Source organism: Perissodus microlepis, chromosome 1, assembly GCF_051167445.1.
Source record: "Perissodus microlepis isolate ML-2025 ecotype Zambia chromosome 1, ASM5116744v1, whole genome shotgun sequence".
In the NCBI taxonomy this organism is placed as follows: Eukaryota; Metazoa; Chordata; class Actinopteri; order Cichliformes; family Cichlidae; genus Perissodus; species Perissodus microlepis.
In genome coordinates, this window is record NC_140461.1 from 24,065,874 (window position 1) to 24,084,564 (window position 18,691).

Consider the following 18,691-nt stretch of genomic DNA (forward strand, 5'->3'; position numbering starts at 1 on the left):
TGGGGTTCAGTCCAGCTGATTTAGTTTTTGGTCACACTGTGAACGGTCCGCTACGTCTTTTGAAAGAGAAACTTCTCTCAGGCATCGTCCAAGAGAAAACATTCTGGACTATGTTAGTTCGTTTAGAGAGAGGCTGCATAATGCCTGCAGTTTTGCTTGTGATGCGCTAACAAATGCTCAGGTCAGAATGAAAACCAATTTTGATAAAAAGTCTGTAGCACGGATGTTCCAGTCAGGTGATCGCGTGTTGGTTTTCTTGCCTGTTGTTTCTCCCCTGCAGGCAAAGTTTTCCGGTCCGTTTGTCATTGAGCGCAAACTGAGTGAAACTGATTAAAAGGGCTTAGAGAACGTCATGGCTGATGCCCTCTCTAGGTCATGAATCAAACATTTCATTTGGGGTTAAACGTTTGATTTTTGGGTGGCGGGGAATGTTATGATCCAATGTTGTCAGTGTTTGTTTTATGTGTGACTCCTCCCACCAGAGGATGGCTGTGGGTTTTCCCCTTTTCTTTCTTAGGAGGTGGACACCTGGGCGTGCCTGCTGAGTAGTTAGGTGGAGTCTCTGCCTATCCTCGGATTGGATAATTGGTTGATCACCGCCAGTATTTAACCACCAGATGACAGCAACCTGGCCCCCTCTCTCCTAACCGCCACCATCCAACAAAGTGTGTGTGTGTGTGTGTGTGTGTGTGTGTGTGTGTGTGTGTGTGTGTGTGTGTGTGTGTGTTACCTTAATCTTGTAAATAGCTGTGAATAGATTTGTAAAGTAGCAATTGTGTATTTTGTTCACCTTGTATATATTGTTCACTGCAGCAGCCTAGTAGGCATGAGGAGCCATTTTTGTTGATTAAGTTTTCTCCTGAATTGTCTTTTGGTTGGTTTTCATTTTGTGTAGGAAAGCGTAGGGACCATTAGGGAGTTTTGTTTGTTATTTTAAAAGATACTACTGTTTGTGTTCTTTCTTGGGTGGTGCGTGAGTGGGGCCAATTTCTTGTTGCGTTCAATACACGCCTAGACTAGAACGCAACACAGCATTCAAACAATTTCAGCTTTACTTTCTGTAATGATCTAAATTAAACCCGGCAATAAAACAACACTTCAAACTGATACTGACCAAATAAATAAACATCTAAATGTTTCCCCCACACACTGATATGGATCAAATTTTAAACAAGTCAAAATATATACTGAAACATTATTTTGGGCTTTTTCTGCTAAAAATGAGACTTTCTCCGACTTTCTTCACTGGTGTTTTGTTTTTGTTCTCGTTTTTTAAATTCCCAATTAATTGACCAGAAGGTGGCACTGAAACATAAAAACTTGAAAATGTAGCTGCTTTTAGTATATCTGGAATAAATTCTGAATGAAAGTGACACATGGGGCAACAAGCCAGTGTACAGCCTTTAGTACGTAGTAGTTGGACATGTGGGAAGGCTGTGTTTCATAAATATGTGTCATATATGTCAAATGCAACAGTACAAACAGTCCAGGATCTCAGGAGAAACACATCTACTGTAGACTCCGGTGTCAAGGAAAACACTCCTAAAAAAAAAAAAAAAACCAAGAGAGGGCAAAACCTCTTTGTTATTTACCAAATAAAACAAATCTCTGTTTAAATGAGAAGACGAAGGAGATGATTGTGGACTTCAGGAGGGGCAGACACACACACACACACACCCCTGCACGACGGAGGATCTGCAGTCGAAGTAGTACCCAGCTACAAGTACCTGGGTACGTGGTACGTACCTAGATAGCAACCTCACCTGGAAAAACAAAACTTCCAGCCTGATCAGGAAGGCTCACCAGAGGCTCTGCTTCCTGAGGCGGTTGAGGCGTGCGGGAGAGCTCAGTCCTCATCTCCTTTTACAGATGTGCGGTGGAGAGTGTTCTGTGCACTGGCATCAACGTGCGGCACGGAAACTGCACTGTGGCAGAGAGGAAAGCGCTACAGAGGGTGGTGAAGGCTGCACAGAGTTGTCGGAGGCAGCCTCCCAACCGTAACCAACATATACACCTCCAGATCCAGGAAGAGGGCCACCTGTATCATGAAGGACCCCACTCACCCAGCACACACACTCTTTGTCCCGCTCCCCTCAGGCAGGAGGCTGAGGATAATTACATGCAAAACCACCAGACTGAGAAACAGCTTCCAGAAGCTGTGAGACTTCTCAATGCATAATGGACAAGAACTGTTATTGTAGCACCTTAATCACTACTGACACTTACTGACACCCTCACTTTATCAATGCTGGTCATCATGCCCTTTTGCTGCTAAAGCATTTATACCTATATTTATACCTACATTCTGTATCCATACTCCATACTGGTACTCAGGTTATTGTATTATTCTGTTATTCTGTTTTGTTTTAAAAAAAAAAAAAAAACTTTTTAAAATTTTGTTTCTTCGTTATTCTGTTTCTTTTCGCTCTGGGACCATGTGTACATAATTTCGTTCCACCTCATGTAAACATGTGATGCAAATGACAAAGCTCCTTGAATCCCTTGGATCCTTGAATAAGCAGCACTGCCATCTGGTGGCGTACTTTTGCAAGTAACTAGACAGGAACCAGGCAGCTTGTTTACTGCACAGACGCAGTCCTGCTTCCATAAATACGCTTTATATGATCTACAAAAAAACTATTTTTCAAAAACTATAAACCTCTGCAGTGCCCTGGTGTTTTAGGAAATTGTCTTAAAAAAAGTTCTGATTCAATTGCTGGGCTTCAGGCTGAGATCACAACACTGATTTTGTGTGCTCATTTAGGTCCATTCAAAAGAGCTTGAAAAGCTTCAATACAGCAAAATAATCATTAAAGATTCTGCAGTGAAATGTGAGCGTGCTGGTGTCGCTGACCATCCTAACACCTCTGCACATGTGGCCAGGTATTCTTGAGTTACACCCTTCCATTGACATTTCAATCAGATGACTCATTAAGTTGTTTAAGTAGTCCGCAGTGTGTCACTTTTTACCCATTGTTCAACTGTTATAAAAATGGGAGTGCCCATATTTAGCTTCTAAATACTTTTCAGGAGAGGACACATGGCCACATGCTTGGCATAGGCTCAGACACATCCACATTTCAGAATGGATGACTGGAATCAGAGTTTGAGATGTCTGGCAGCTACAGGAGGGTGCATGTAGGAGATAAACAGGAGACATTATGAAAGTAAATGAAGCGCCCAGTCATGGTGAGGAGAATATGCAAGTCTGAAGTTGTCTAGACAACTTAGACTTTGGGACCCTGCTTGTCCAGATTGAGATTTGATATCTGAAAGGTTGTAATTTGAAACCTTATATAATAAAGTCAAACACTGGACCCAATTTTTAGCCTTCTTCCTCTTCTTTAGGGGTCACCACAGTGGATGATCTTCCTTCAATCACCCTATCCCTAATATGCTCCTCTGTAACACCAACCGTCTGCAAGACTGCAGTTTTAATGTGTGCCTACTTCACTTTTCACACACCGAGCCTACCTCAGGGAGGCTTTAGACCCGGCCACTGCAAACAAACGTCAAATGACACGCACAGGCGTAATCTGGAGCGACTCGTGAAAGCAGAAAGCTGTTTCAAATAAATAATTTTCAATTATCACGTGAGTGTTTTGCTGTGAGGAGCACCTTCATCAACCAGCCGGCCAAAGTATTAAACCAGAGTCCTTGATAAGTTTAAAGCAGCTGACCCTTGACACAAACACAGCTGAAAATAATAAGAATTAGCTAAAATTATTTTTCAATAGCATTTTCAGTTTGATTGTGCTCTCCTCATTTATAACGACAGATCCTTTTGGCTCAACAACATTCATTTGTTGTGTTTTGTTAAAATTAGCGTGTGTTGTTGTTTTGATGTAAACTGAAAGCTTCGATCAAGTCCAAAACTATTTTTTCGGGTGTTTAAAAATGATCTTATCATCCACTCCACACAAAGAAATGCAAAACAATGTGGCAGACATAATAGAAAAGGAAGTGAAGCAAATAGAAATCTAGATTGATGAATATCTGAACGCGGCACCGGCAGCTCAAGAGCAGCTGGGGTACGTTTCCTCTCACTGCGAGCTATGAAAAACAAAGTGCCCACCAAAATGTTAGAAATCAAGTTTCATGGAAAACAAACAAACAAAAAAACAACTTCGTGGCAATTTTTTTTTTTAAAAAAAGAGACGTGGCAGTTTTATTTTATTCCGTTTTTACCTTTTATGCCTCTGAGGTTAACAACTACTCATGTAAAGCAGCTGATAAAGCCGGAGGGAAACACTTGCTTTTCACTATCAGAAGAAAATGATGATTGACTCTGAGATGTTGTAAATATGGTTATAGGAAGGAGAGTGTGTCTGTGTGTTGCAATCACAGACAGGAAAGAGAGAGAGAGAGTTAGGCAGATAGGCACTCCCTTTTTATTGATATGCTGCTCCACTTCTTCCACCCACAACTCAAGTAAAGGAGGTGAGTAAAGAAGTCTTTGAATTAGATTTTAATTTGAATCCTGCTTTTAGATTTTAATTTTATCTTTTTTTCAAACACCAACTTCAAAGCTTTTAATCTCCACTGATTCACAGCTACTGATAACTCTGGTGCAGGTTAGTACTGATCTGGTTAGTAAGGGCAGCAAACTAAAATTGGAGTCAGTTGCAGCACAAATGCTGCTCATTGCTTGTAATGCTTAACATGGAAAAAGGAAAAATTTTTGTGATTTGTGAAAGCAGAAATTCACTTTTGCTTTGAAAAAATGAATCCATACCAGGGAGATAAGTTCACTGATACATGAATGTTTGCATGCAGCAGCAGAATAGCAGACCCCGGGGTTGCCTGAATGTACGTGTAGCAGATTCCTTTCTCGTTAATCACTGTTGTTGCACCTGACGTGCATGCTGTGCTTTCATGTTTTTATTAATCACACCATGGAAACAAAAAGCAGCACATAAAGTCAAACTGCCTCTTGAGGAAAAAGCTGACATTTGCACTAAAACCCACAAAATTGTCAAAGTTAGAGTACAGTGGTTATGATTATTCATCCGATTAGAAAATGCCACCTAAGTGATAGATGATTTTTTTTAAAAACACCCACCCAGGTGATTCAGACTCGAGCGCTGCACTCACTTTGTTGCAGTAATGTGCATTCGCTATTTTTAAGTAAGGAACGTAACTTTAAGAAACAATGCAAAGCTGAGCAAATGTACAGAAGGAAGTTTGTGGCGTCACCTTGCTGTGTGGTGTGGACATCAGCTTGTCAACATTTTAGGCAACCAGCATATGTGAAATCTGTCTTTCAGTGCAACAGTTGCATGTTTTCCTTCTCCATCAGTGATGAAATTGTTTATTGACAAACAGCCGCAGTACTTTCTGTATTTAACTAACGTGCTGCATTACAGCCCAGTTTCGTATCGGCCCGATGGCTGGCATGAATGGGACACAGGTGGAAAACCTACCTAGCTCCAACAGCAGCACCTGGCAGGCAGAGGCTTCAAGAGGAACCCAGATCGTAGTTACGCTGCTTATCTTCTTGGTGAGAAATCTTCTCTTTTTTTGACTTTCAGTTCATGAATCGTTTCCGATGTAAAATTCACATTCAGTATCAGTTCCACTTACATATATACATGTGGAGTAAATGCTCCATGAATTGCAGCTACAACAGGCAGGGAGCCTGCTCAATGTAAATGACGATTGTCATGCAAAGGCTGAAAAAGCCACCAGAGCTCATTAAATAAGACCAGCTCCATCTTCATATCGGTTTCACAGAATGAACAGTAGGTTCAGTCTCACAACAAGCAAATAAATGAATTCCTGCAAAATGTCAAGTTGCTGTTTCCCCGAGCCTAACTGCAACCTGGTTGTCTTGGTACCTCAAGGTGGGCGCGCCTCTGAATGGGCTCGTGGTTTGGGCGCTCGGATTTCGGAGTCATCGTCATGTGGTGCGTAGAGGCAGTAATGAGGAGACACGCGCTGCCAGCAGTTTCCGTGTCTATGTCCTGAACCTTGCCCTGGCCGATCTGGTGCTGATCCTGCGGACCCCTCTCATGTTGGGCTTTCTCATTCACAACTACAGCTGGCCATTTGGGGACACCTTCTGCCGCATCATCATGTTCCTGCGGGTCCTGGGATTGTACGCCTCTGCTTTCCTCCTCTGCGCTGTGGCTCTGGAACGATGCTTGTGCCTGCTGAGGCCGGTGTGGGCTCGACTGCGACGGCCAGCTTGGGCCGTCCCTTTGGCCTGTGGTCTCATATGGCTGATGGCTACCATCTTGTCTAGCCCCTACCTCTACTTCGCTGTCCTGCAGGAGAAATATGGGAAACACCTTTGCTTTGAGAGTGAAGGGCATAATACGACTTTGTTCGTAATCGAAACTTTAGCAGGTTTCATGTTGCCCGTGCTGGTGTTCCTGGGAAGTAACCTGGCTGTTTTGCTCACTATTAGGAGAGCTTCACCTCCAACACCCACCTCCTCCACTCCTTCAATGGCACGCAAGATGATAAGGATGTACCATGTGCTCTTTTTCACAATGCTCCTCTTCCTCACCTGCTGGGTCCCCTATTTTGTTTGTCGATTTATACAGGCTTTGGCCAAATCTGACTCTCTGTATCAGTCAGCAGGCTATGGTAAATACATATCTCTGTACCTGGTGTATATCAAGAGCGCCCTGAACCCCGTGCTTTACGTGTTTGCTGCCAGAGGCTTAGGCCGTGCCATCAAAGCTTCTCTGGTCTCCACCATTGACCGACTTTTCAATGATGACTCCTCAGAGTCCATACGAAGGAAGTCACTGAAAAACTCGCAGATGTAACAGGGAGGCCAATAATGTAATAATTTAGCATGTTAACTCTTCATTTCTTCAGCATTTCTTTTAACATGTGCATTTCTCCTTTTGTGGAAATTATTCATCCCCCTTTAAAATGTGAGTTATGTAAATACAGAAGTGGAAGTGTTTGAGTTATTGCAAGTGAATGTACCGCAGTGTCCTCTTTATGAGTGAAGGCCACATATAATCTTGTAAATAAAATGATGATTTTTGCTTTAGTTTGACAGTTTTGCAGAGATGTGATCCTATCTGGACTGTTATTGATTTGTTTTGAATGTACACATACTTTTTTTTTTTTTTTTTTTTTAATAGGCTATTAAAAATTTTGAGAATGGGAATGGAAAAGTTTCATTTACAAAACAAAACAAACAGAAATTACTCCTATGATTTGCCAAAAAGAGCATATTTGGCTCATGAAAAGGAGATTCGGGTTTGGCTGTTGCTGCCAGCTCCTAACAAGAAGCTGCCTCTGTCTGAACATGCTGATGGCAGGGTTGTCATTCTAGGGTGAAATGAATTCATGAATCATCTTGTTCACTGGTTTATGCAACATGCACAGCAATGAAAACAACATCATTTCGATGCTAACTTCCTGGCTGCAGGGTAAGTTTTATTACACGGAGTTCTTAAAAAGAAAAAACAACCCATACCTTGCATAATCCTTTCAAGAATGCTATTGTTTCCAGCACAGAGCAGATTCTCCAAATTTGTTAAAACCAAAAGTTTTCCAGATTAAACGCATTCCAGTAGCTTTAGTTAGCTGAATGTCTCACGAGGCTTGCAAAACATCAAGCAGCAAGCAGCAGCAAGCAGCAGCAAGATTTGGACTTGTTTTTATTCAGAGCACACCAAATCTTCCACTGTAAAAAAAAAAAGTTTAGGCAGCAGGATTTTAATTAATTCACTGTTCAGTTGTGACTTTATTTAATTTTCAGTTGTTTAGCCTAAACTTGCCACAGAAGTTGGATATCAGGCTTTTATGTCCACCAAAAGACAAAAAACATCCACATAACAGAACACATAATTAATAAAAAACAAAGAAAAAAGGTAGCTGAAAACAGGAATATGATGCAAACTCAATACCAGCGAAGCATGGTAAGCAGAAATATTCCACAAAGACAACCACAAATATGGAAGTAAGAAGTATCAAACCCAATAAATACTGTGCAGCAAATCTCCAAACCTCTTCTTTAATGCTACGTTTCTTCAAAACTCCGTGCGCTACTATTCAATACGCAGCCGGGGTGGAAGAGCCGATCGGCGTGTTCACGTGCCTGCGCAAGCAGCACCTGGTCACCCTCGGTTGGCTTCGATTTCTGCAGAATTTGGCCCAGTTTCCGAGCTGTGGCTGCAGAATCGCTGTCTGGTATAAACTTTCTCAGCAGAGCCTGAGGAAAACAGAAAGTGGCGATTTAAATTGATTTTTTTAAATGATCTGGTCTTCTCCTAGGGAAGAGAGGCAGCAGATCAATCAGCAGTGGGTATACACACATTACCGCAGATACAAGTACAGTTTTTAAGGCTTAGAACCAGAGAAAAGATAACTGTTACAGTCCTATGGTGCCAAAAAGTGGCACAGGTGTAATTTTCAGGTATGAAACTTGCAGGTTGAAGTGACTTCAGATGACCTACACTCAGCGTGACCTGTGACATTTGGTTGATTTTTCAACTAATTCCAGGTAAAACGTATTATGAGTGATATGACTCGTGAAAACAGCTAGAACAAAAACAAGGGTTTATTCTGTAGCTGAGTAGATAACCAAGATAACACAGAACCCAAAAGTCACATTCTCTCTCTCTCTCTGTGCATTTCGTAACATGAATTTCATGTTTTTTCACAGAAGTTGCACCACAGAGAACATGTACAGGCTTTCCTGTTACATGGTAGAGGAAGTGCCTACTAAGCTATTTAGAAATGCTATTCATAAATAAAAAAAAAAGAAAAAAAAAAAAGAAAGGAACAAAATGAACTTCACCTTTAGTGATAAGTAATATTGTGCAATTTGGTTAAATGAAGCACATTTCAGATAGTGTGAAAATGTTGGCTGTGCCTAGCTCTTAAAATAACAACACTTACTCACCTCCGATGTTTCACCTTTCTGAGAAGGAAGACAGGGAAGTTTGAGAACAGCTCGTTCACTTATTCGTAAAATCTGTAAAGACCAGAAAAGGGGTGCTGTGTGAGTTTGAAGTAAATCATTAAAAACCTTCGAGTCTGTGATTCGATATGGCTCTGGTGTAGCATTCCAGGCAATACTTGATATTTCTCCAGAATAGGTTACGTCAGATTTCACAACAGCCACAAAATAGTCACATTTCAGCCAAACATCACGAAAAATTCACTGTTATGGTGATTCTGTAACAAACGTCTAGACGAACCTGTCTAACGGCCCCATGATGGTGTCGAAACTGCAGTTCACACCACGATTTTCTGGTCACTTCAACTGTGACATCTACTATTATTAAATGACCCATTTACTGTAATGTATGTCACATTAAAACATAGTTATATAGCATATAATAAAACCTGTAGCAGATCCTCCATAGTCTATTGCAAAAAAAAGGCAAAAAGAAAGAAGAGAGTAACGTTCAAAAAGGGAAAATTCAGATCAAAGAAATAAATCGACACAAAAGGTTCAGAATTTGAAAAATACACCAGAGGTGGTAATGAACAGTTTATCAGATAAACCTGTTCATCTGCTTGTTAACATAAACAACAGCCAATTACATGCGCATTCGGGGATGCAGACATAATCAGTGCGGCCAGCTAAAGATCAGACTGAGCATCGGAATGGGGATTAAAGTTGAATTAAGTGGCTTTAAATGTAGCCAGACTGATCTGAGTATTTCAGAAACTGCTGATTGGCTGGGATTTCCCCCGCACAACCATCTCTAAGGTTCACAGTGAATGGTCTGAAAAACAGAAAATAAGCAGCAGTTTTCTGGGTGAAAATGCCATGTTGATGCCAGAGGTCAACGGAGTATGGCCAGAGTGTTTTAAATAACTTGATTGCTATTTTAAGACTGCCTGAAAATAATAATAAAGTCAGCCTGGTTAAATCTCTGGTTACAACCAGGGTATGCAGAAGAATATATCTAAATACACAACACGTCAAACCAAGACCACAACAGGGGCCAACTAAGAAAAAGAAACCAAGGCTACAGTTCACACAGTCTCACCAGTTGCCTGGATAGATGAATCAATATCTGCTACAGCATTCAAATGGCAGGGTCAGTAAACAACATGAAGGCATGGAACCATCAGGTTCAGGCTGGTAAGGTTGTAATGGTGTGAAGCATATTTTCTTGGCACATTGTGGACTTCATAGTACCAACTGAGCATCATTTAAACGCTACAGAGACATCGTGTGTGAGAATTGTTGCATGTCCATACTTTTATGACCACCATCTTCTGATGGCTGCTTACAGCAGAAGAACGCGAAATGTTGCAAAACGCAAATCTATCAAACTGATTTCTTAAATGTATCAGTGAGTTCACTGTACTCAGATGGCCCCAACAGTCACCAGCTCTCATTCTAATACAGCACCTCTGGGATGTAGTGGAAGATGAGATTCCCAACATGGATGTGCCCTTTGCCATGACAGCTGACTCTCACAGCAGGACCACAAAAATTGCTCAGGAACAACTCCAAGAATATATCAATGAGCCTGAGGCATTGACACTGGCCAATATTGTTAAATGTTCTGTATCAGATAGCACGAGGCACGAAACGGATGTATTGACAACATTCACATCTGCTGCGACTCCTCGGTGTTTTGAGGTTGTAGGTGATAATTTTAGTGTGAAGAGGATGATTCAGCCATGAAAAACTCAGACAATGCTGTAATGCTTTAATAGATAAATGTGTGTTTATATTAATAGCATCATATAAATGCTCATAACAGCTGGTGTAGCAGATTTTCACTAAAATAAAAAGGTCAAATTCACACCTGAATTAAAATCAGGACAGCACTGATTGGAGAATGTTGCAATAAAGAATAATAATAATAATAAATAAGTATGCATGCTTGTGTGAAATCATTTGCACCTCTTTAGCTTTCTGCTCTTCCTCCTCCAACTGGTCCCTCAGCTGACTGCATGAGTGCTGCAAAGACTCTGTTTCCTCCTCCAGCCTCTCCAGTGCACGAACCACAGCCCTCAAGTCTTCCTGCAAAGTCAAAAAGAAGACCTCATGTAAAACCACTGATACTGTTCTCGTGTTTTAGGACTGTTTTTTTTTTTGGTTTTAGCATGATATGTTATTTTTTTCTATGACCTGTCACATCTCAGTGAAAAGGCAGAAGTTATGTTCATAGACTTTTAGACAATTTCTCCACCGTGGATTTTAAACCAATTAATTAACACATGATTAAAGTCCAAACTTTCATATTTAATTCAAGAATTACAGTCATTTTTAGACATATTCCCCATTTTCATAGGCTCGAAATTTCAATTCGACTCACTTTTAACTGTAAGGCACCAAATCACAATAATTTTGTTAAACAGAATAATGAATGCACCGACCACCAAAGAGGTCTAAATGTCCACAGAAAATAGGTACAAATGGCAGGCATGATGACAGAATTATTTCAATGGTTAAAATCATTGAACCAAGTCAAGAACACTCTGGAGGAGGTAAGCATATAATCGTCAAAACCAACAATCAAGAGACACCTTAATGAGTAATTTGCACCTTGTTGGTCTACAGAAAGGTGAACAAGAACAAGAAAAGCTCAGACTAAATCTTTAAACAGATAACACCAAGATGCACTTGTACCAAAACAAATTAAAAACGTAAAAAAAAGTAAGTAAAAATGGGTGCAGAGAGAGGAAAAACAGCTCATGGTCTGATGAATTTGTGGAGAGTGTTGTGTGTTATGGGTCACTAGTACTTAAAGATAATAGGACTGCTGTTAGCAGCAGCACGATGAACTCTTTAGTGTATTCTATTGTATTTTCATTTTGAACATGTTAAAATAGTATACAACCACAAAAGAGAAAAAAGAAGCAAAACAAAAGGAAAATTTAAAACAATTATTATAAATAACTTACATGTTCAAAAAAAAGTAGAAAGAAGCATAAGCTTGTTTAATCCCACCCCCATTCCACTATTTAGTAACTAATAGTGTATACATTTGTTACATGTATTTTTATAGCCCCAGTAACAAGTCAAAAGATACAAATTTACAGGTCTATATACATACTTGTGCAACCACACACATATATACACATCCCTATAGTGAAGATAGTCGGGGAGAACACCCCATCGTTTAACTTTACATGCCTATATTCTCTGCTCAGATTGAGCCAGTTGCAGAAAAACTAATCATACAGACCTTCACAGTGCAAATAGAAAACCAGGCCTGCAACGATTCATCGAGTAATTCGCTTATAAAAAGAAGAAATCCTCGACACAAATTCTTTGCTTTGATGCTTCGTTTTAACACGTGGCTCTGTAGCATTCTGATGTGTTAAATGTATCAAATCTGACAATGATGTAGGAAGTCTGACAACATAAAACCCACGCACCGTGAAGAGCAAAGAGGCAGAGCCATTACTGAGACAGTAAAGCTTAGGTAGAGTGAAAGAAAACGTGTTTCCAACGTTGGTTTGTTGATCGAAGCACCTGATCAACACCTGATCCGACCTGAAGAAAAGCAAACTTTGTAGCTGCTCCATCCATCAGTGTTTCTTTTACACGGTGAAAATCAGTAAGCCTCCAGAAGTTGTATTAAAATATGCAGATGAACTCTTAACTTAGCCTAATAACACATTTAAATCATACAGCTTTCTGAAGGCTGATTCAAGCAGTCTTATTTTACATGGAAGCAAACATTGGCGTGTCCAAAAGGGGGCATGGGATGCACTAGATCATATTAATTTTAAGGTTTCATAACATTATCAGATTGAACGTGAAATAGTGTAAAATACTGTGTTAATTAAATTGCATTAATATTTAAAAAATAAACACTGATTTTGAAAGACCTGTGTTTTTCCTCTTTTGAATATTTGTTATTCCTCATTAGACAAAAGTATTTCTTATCCAATTACTCGATTAAATCAGTGGAATTATCAATAGATTGCTAAAATTAATGACAGCTGCAGCCCTAATGGATAATAAACCAAAGCATACTGCAAAAACAACCCAACAGTTTCTCAAGCCAAAGAAAATAGATTCTTCAATAGATAAATCAGTAGAGCATGCTTTCAATTACTGAACACAAAAACTGGCAGAGCATCTTAAAGGAGGAAACAACATCTGGCGCAGTCCATTAGTTCTACACTTCAGACAGTCATTGACTGCAAAGGTTTTTCATCCATGTAAATAATAAATCATTACATTACTAAAAATAAAATATTTTTAAAAAATCATTATATTATTTTTGAGCTTCTGAAAAAAATAAAAATGACTACAATTCATAAACAGTTAAAACGATGAATTAAAGCTAAAAGTCTGCACTTCAGTCTTGATTGGCTGATTTAAAATTCGCTGTGGTGTTGTACTGTGGCAAAAATTTTAAAAAATCGATGTGTCCCAGTTTACAAACACATTGACCTAATTGTATCAGTCAGTTTTGTTGTGAGCAGTTAAATTCCTGTTTTGTTTTGTTTTTTTAACCCCATCCTTCGGCTGCTCTCACGTACAGCTGAGTAGGTGTTACTTCAGAGCAGAGAAACCACAGCACACAAAATGAAACAGACTTTATCTCACTGGTGTCAAAGACCACAGTCTAACCATAAGGTAGGCAGTGCAAATCATTTTTCACATACCTGCTGAACAAACAGAATATCAACTTGCAGAAATGTGAAAACCTCTCTATATCAGTAGGTTTTTGCACAGATGTATCAAGTTCATGGCCACATAAATTTTCCACCAAGAGACAGTTTAGCTTCCAATCAAATCCTCCAAAGCAATCGAATCATTTTTTTTATGTTTTTCACCTTCAAGATGCTCAGATTCTTCTCTCCAACCGCTGACTTCTTAGTCTCGTCCTGGTGATGCCTGGATGAATGCTCCAAATATTTTTGTTTCTGCACTGGAACTTTGAGTTGTGCACACTGAGCCAGGAACCTAAAATGGGTCGGAAAACACATCAGGAAAAGGCAACACAAACTGCAGTTTAAAAAAAATTCTCAAATGATGATGTCTGAATTAATAAAAGAATAAAACAGAGGATTATAAATGAATAATTTAATGAGGGTTCATCCGCTTTCACTCAATCCTTATCATTGTGATGCCCACCCACACAGAGCAGGGCCCTGCTTTGTGTGAAACAAACACTGAGCTGATGAACTCTGAGTTTCTGGTTCCAGAAAGGCCGATCGGTTACAACACAACAACTGATTCATCAGTGATCACTGCGTTGTGTCTAAATATGCAGACCAGTTTTATTAAATAGTGATTGCTGCAGTAACATATGCCAACTGTTTCAGTGCATGGGGACAGGCTAACAACCTAATAGCTGTCTTATCTTAAACTGCATTAAAGTCACCATCTAAGCTTGTCATGCTTTTTGTTTATTTGTTTGAATGTTTTGTGGTGCTTGTTCTCATTCTTGCTGAACACTGGTGTCGCTCCTTTTCCTGTTTAGCCCAGATTTTAACCATTATTCACTATCTGACCTACATGCAGTTATTTTTTTGTTTGTTTGGGTTTTTTTTTTTTTTTTTGGGGGGGGGGGGGGGCAACACATCCACATAGGTTGCATCTGGGTTTTTTTTTCCCACTCTCAAAGGCAAATATTTGTCCTTCACAGTTTTCCTGCTTCTTCATACATTCCCTCACTGTCCTTACAGGTATGTGACAACTTCTTTGAGTCCCTGAATTGAAGCTATGATTATTGTTTCTTATATTGAGAACATGAATGCTGCAAAATAGTAGATGGAAGTGCACAGGTAGAATCGAGCTGTGTTGATGAGACATGTAGTGACTTTTCTAGGGACATCCACATCAGGTTACAGTGCAGGATATGTTTTAGGGTTTCAGAGGAGTTTGTGGTTATCACTGTTTATTTATCACAAAGGTATAAACTGGGTGTAAGCAAATACCTGCGGACACAAACACAGTACCATAAGTCCTGAATTACTATCCAGAGTCACAGTGTTACACCCAATTTTTGTTTCAGGGAGCAATCTAGTCTATAACCTATAAGCTAAGGGTTAACGAAGTCATACTTTTCATTAGACCTGCTTTCTGGAACAAAGCCTGGAGCAAAGTCACAATCTGAACATCATCAAGGTAATTATGTGGGATGTAATGAAAGGGTGTGAGCCATGCCACACCTTTAGCCACTCTTCTGGTCTTAACAAAACGCCGCAAGGCTTCTTATGTGCTAACTGATGGGGTTTAAACATACGCAAACATCACACAAGGCGTGTGACGTTCGTGTGATGTGACAGGCGTTCAAGTTCAAGTGCCGCGTTCAAGTGCCGCATGTTCCTAAAACCAACCTACACAAACTTAATTTCATGTGTGACTTAAATTTAAAGTAAAAAGATATCCAACTGCATGTAGGTCAGATAGTGAATAATGGTTAATTGCCGTTAATTGCTAAGATATTAGAAAAGGTTGTGGTTATTATGTTTTAGACAAACATAACATCTTTGACAAATTTCAGTCTGGCTTTCGTAGAGCTCATTCTACTGAAACAGCCCTTCTTAGAGTTTCTAGTGACATTCTGATGCAAAACGATACATTACATTTTGCATGAAAGGCTGAAATACTGGGTTGGTGTATCTGGGTCTGCCTAAGAGTGGTTCTCCTTCTTTCTCTATGAACGATACTTTTCTGTGGCGGTCTCTAAGTACAGGTCATCTTCCACGTCCCTGTCCTATGGTGTGCCACAAGGTTCTGTGCTGGGACCCTTATTGTTTTTAATATATCTACTTCCTCTCCAGCATATTTTGAGCCCCTTTGAGGACATTTGCTAGCACTGCTACGCAGATGACATCCAGTTATACATTTCTTTTAAACCTGAAGATGTTTCTAGGCTGCAGATTCTAAATGAGTGCTTAGAATCCATCAAAGGTTGGATGGCTGACAACTTCCTCTAACTTAATGAAGAAAAGACTGAAGTCCTTGTATGTGACAGACATGTACCGTACCAAACATAATGAATGCTCTTGGTCCTCTTTCAACATTTGTGAAATCGTCTATCAGGAACTTAGGGATAACCTTTGATTCTGCTCTTACTCTGGATGTTCACGTCAAATCTCTGGTTCGGTCCTGCTTCTATCATTTAAGAAACATTTCTAAATTGGGCCCTTTAATATCTCATACTGAACTGGAGATTGTTATTCATGCATTCACTTCATCACGATTGGACTACTGTAATTCACTGTTTACATGTCTAAGCAAAAACTTCCTGGAGCGTCTGCAGATTGTCCAAAATGCTGCAGCAAGGCTTCTGACAAAAACATCTAAGTACTCTCATGTAACACCATTGCTTATACAGCTGCACTGGCTCCCCGTTGAATTCAGAGTCCATTTTAAGATATTGGTTCTGACCTTTAAAGCTCTTCAAGGACAAGCACCAGCCTACATCATTGAACATTTACAGCCCTATGTCCCTAGTAGGTCCCTGAGGTCTTGTGATCAGGGCCTACTTGTTATTCAGCATACAAGGCTGAAAACCAAGGGAGATAGAGCTTTTGCCACTGTGGCCGCCAGACTGTAGAACTCTCTTCCTCGGAACTTAAGATCTGCGGACTCAGTGGTCACTTTTAAAAAACAACTAAAAACACATCTTGTTGCATTTTGCTAACTTTTGTCTGTTTTTGTTTTATACTTTGTGAAGCACTTTGTGATCTTTTTATCTAGAAATGTGCTATATAAATAAAAATTTTACTTACTTGTGTTGTTTATTTATACATACTTTAACTGTAATTTCAGACTTAATGCTTACATGGTTTTCATTTTTTTCAGATGCTCCTGGCTTTCCTTCTTCTCTGTCCGCTTCACAGCAAGAGTTGCTCTGTGAACAGGGGGGGAACAAAGTGTCCTTACAAGGTAAATTTTCTTGCTAATATTGCACAATGTCAACAGGAAAACCTCAGAAGGAGCTTGAAATATATGTCAGGTTATGGTTAAAAATAAGAGCATTCTACTTCTGATGTGAGACTCACAGTACTGATAAGTCCATTATGTTCTCCAGAGCAGTGATGGAGGACCTGGACATCAGCGCCCTGTTGTCCTGCACTTTAGCTCTTTTAGGTTTAGGAGATGATCCTCTTTCAGCTTTAAAGACAAGAGCCACATTAGAAAATACAAACAAATACAAACTTTACAGTTTGCTGTAGAATGAGAGGTATAAGAGGTTCCTAACCTTTCGTCTGTGATGGTTTTGGATAGATGATCTTGGCTTGGTCCTAAAGTAAATGAAGGGTTGGAGGTAACAAGTCAGCCTGAGCTGCAACAGATAACAACGACGACAGCTGGAGTGTACTTACTCACCCGACTCGATGTTTCTGCCTTTTCCTTGTTTTTCCTGTTGGGTGTTTTTGATGGGGCCCGGTCAGAGCCTCGTGTGGGTTTCATGTTTGCTCGTGAAAAAGTCGAAATAAACAAAAACGTTAAGCTAATGTAGCTGAAACAACATGACAACGTCTGGCTGCCAAAAGCGTCTTAAGTAACGAGAACGAGTTTTATTAGTGAAACAATTAAGCATTAATTATTAAAGGCATAAAACAAATCATAAACAGTTAAAACACAATATCATTATTTAAAATCTAAAAATTCGCGTTATTGACGTCCTGCTTTTTCGCGCTGCTGTTTTCAAACGAGTCAGCTCGCATGCGCATAAGCATCGATGGTTTAACCCGGAAAGCCGCTTGTCAGGCAGCTGTTCAAGACAATAACGATGTTGCCGTCGTCCAAAGACCAAAATAAGGGACGGGAATAAGTCTGACTAAATTAGGTACTCACTGGCACATCGATAAGCAGAACTGTCTTCCGTAAAAATTTAAAACAAACCCCTATGTGAGCAAAACCTGGACTAAATCGCTACCTGTGAACGCCAACTCGGGGATAAATTAACCCTACAACCGCCATTTTGGGGAAAAGGCAGCCACCCACTGTTTGTCTAATAAATACATTATTCCTCCTCAACCCTACCTCTCCAAAATAGTCAGTCTGAGCTGCCGCTCATTGCTAATGTTGTCCATTCTCGTCACTCCCAGGGAAAATAAGATTTTCAGCTCTGCCACGGTCTCCAGCCTCAGAACTAATAAGCAAGTGCCCTGACGGTGGTTTCGCCATAATAACTATTAATGAGTGAGCAAGTGCCTTTCTGAAGGGCACAGTGTTGGAGGGGGAGAATGAACATTGTGTGTTTTTGAAGACAGGAAGAAACAGCTCCTGAAGCTGGAGGAAACCCATAAAAGCAAATTCCACAGAGACAGGAACAAAGGACTCTTGCTGTGAGGGATCAATGCTAACCACTGAGTTGAGAAGCCACAAGTTGGATATTTCATGTTCCCCACTTCAAAGTGTTGCTAATCACTTTAAGAAGACTGTAAATATTGGAGCAACCAACGCACACCATGTGGTGTAATCTGTACACTCAAATCTATATTTTCATGTAAATGTTTAACCTTTACATCTTATTTCCCCCTATTAGACAAAACTGAGTTAAACAGCTAACTGAAAATGAGCCACAGCATAACCAAAATGCCGGTGGCACGGCAGCCCGCCAGCTCACAACCATTATGACTCTCAGATTATTTCCAGTAAAATGACAAATGTGACCTAACTTTGGTGAAGAACCATTAAACAAAAGTAATTAATTATAGTTACTAGTTACTTCTTCAAAAAAATAACTGAGTTAGTAACTGAGTTACAATATTATAAAAGTAATTAATTACTTGAAAAGTAACTATTGCGTTACTTTAAAAAAAATGT

General features: G+C 39.9%; 2 protein-coding genes across 2 annotated transcripts; one reads left to right on the forward strand and one right to left on the reverse strand.

The window, feature by feature from the left end:
• Positions 1–4,342: 4,342 nt before the first annotated feature.
• Positions 4,343–7,088, forward strand: LOC146393868 (C5a anaphylatoxin chemotactic receptor 1). The gene is made up of 3 exons (XM_084936544.1): positions 4,343–4,440; positions 5,367–5,500; positions 5,844–7,088. Exons 2-3 carry the CDS (start codon positions 5,387–5,389, stop codon positions 6,774–6,776), a joined length of 1,047 nt encoding a protein of 348 aa, XP_084792670.1. The 5' UTR covers positions 4,343–4,440; positions 5,367–5,386; the 3' UTR covers positions 6,777–7,088.
• A 200-nt stretch (positions 7,089–7,288) lies between these two features.
• Positions 7,289–18,107, reverse strand: cenpq (centromere protein Q). The gene is made up of 9 exons (XM_084936556.1): positions 17,906–18,107; positions 17,246–17,334; positions 17,118–17,160; positions 16,918–17,029; positions 16,698–16,766; positions 13,735–13,864; positions 10,841–10,960; positions 8,873–8,944; positions 7,289–8,179 (listed from the first exon to the last, which is right to left on the reverse strand). Exons 2-9 carry the CDS (start codon positions 17,327–17,329, stop codon positions 7,988–7,990), a joined length of 822 nt encoding a protein of 273 aa, XP_084792682.1. The 5' UTR covers positions 17,330–17,334; positions 17,906–18,107; the 3' UTR covers positions 7,289–7,987.
• Between the last annotated feature and the right edge of the window lie 584 nt (positions 18,108–18,691).

Bases quoted from the DNA above. Each gene is read 5' to 3' on its own strand.
- LOC146393868 (XM_084936544.1), top strand. From the start codon at position 5,387: ATGGCTGGCATGAATGGGACACAGGTGGAAAACCTACCTAGCTCCAAC. The intron at 5,501-5,843 runs GTGAGAAATCTT...TGGTACCTCAAG, and splicing joins TTACGCTGCTTATCTTCTTG to GTGGGCGCGCCTCTGAATGG.
- cenpq (XM_084936556.1), bottom strand. From the start codon at position 17,329: ATGAAACCCACACGAGGCTCTGACCGGGCCCCATCAAAAACACCCAAC. The intron at 13,865-16,697 runs GTAAGCATTAAG...GACCCATTTTAG, and splicing joins CTGAAAAAAATGAAAACCAT to GTTCCTGGCTCAGTGTGCAC. The intron at 10,961-13,734 runs GTGAAAAACATA...TTGACTTTGCAG, and splicing joins AGAATCTGAGCATCTTGAAG to GAAGACTTGAGGGCTGTGGT.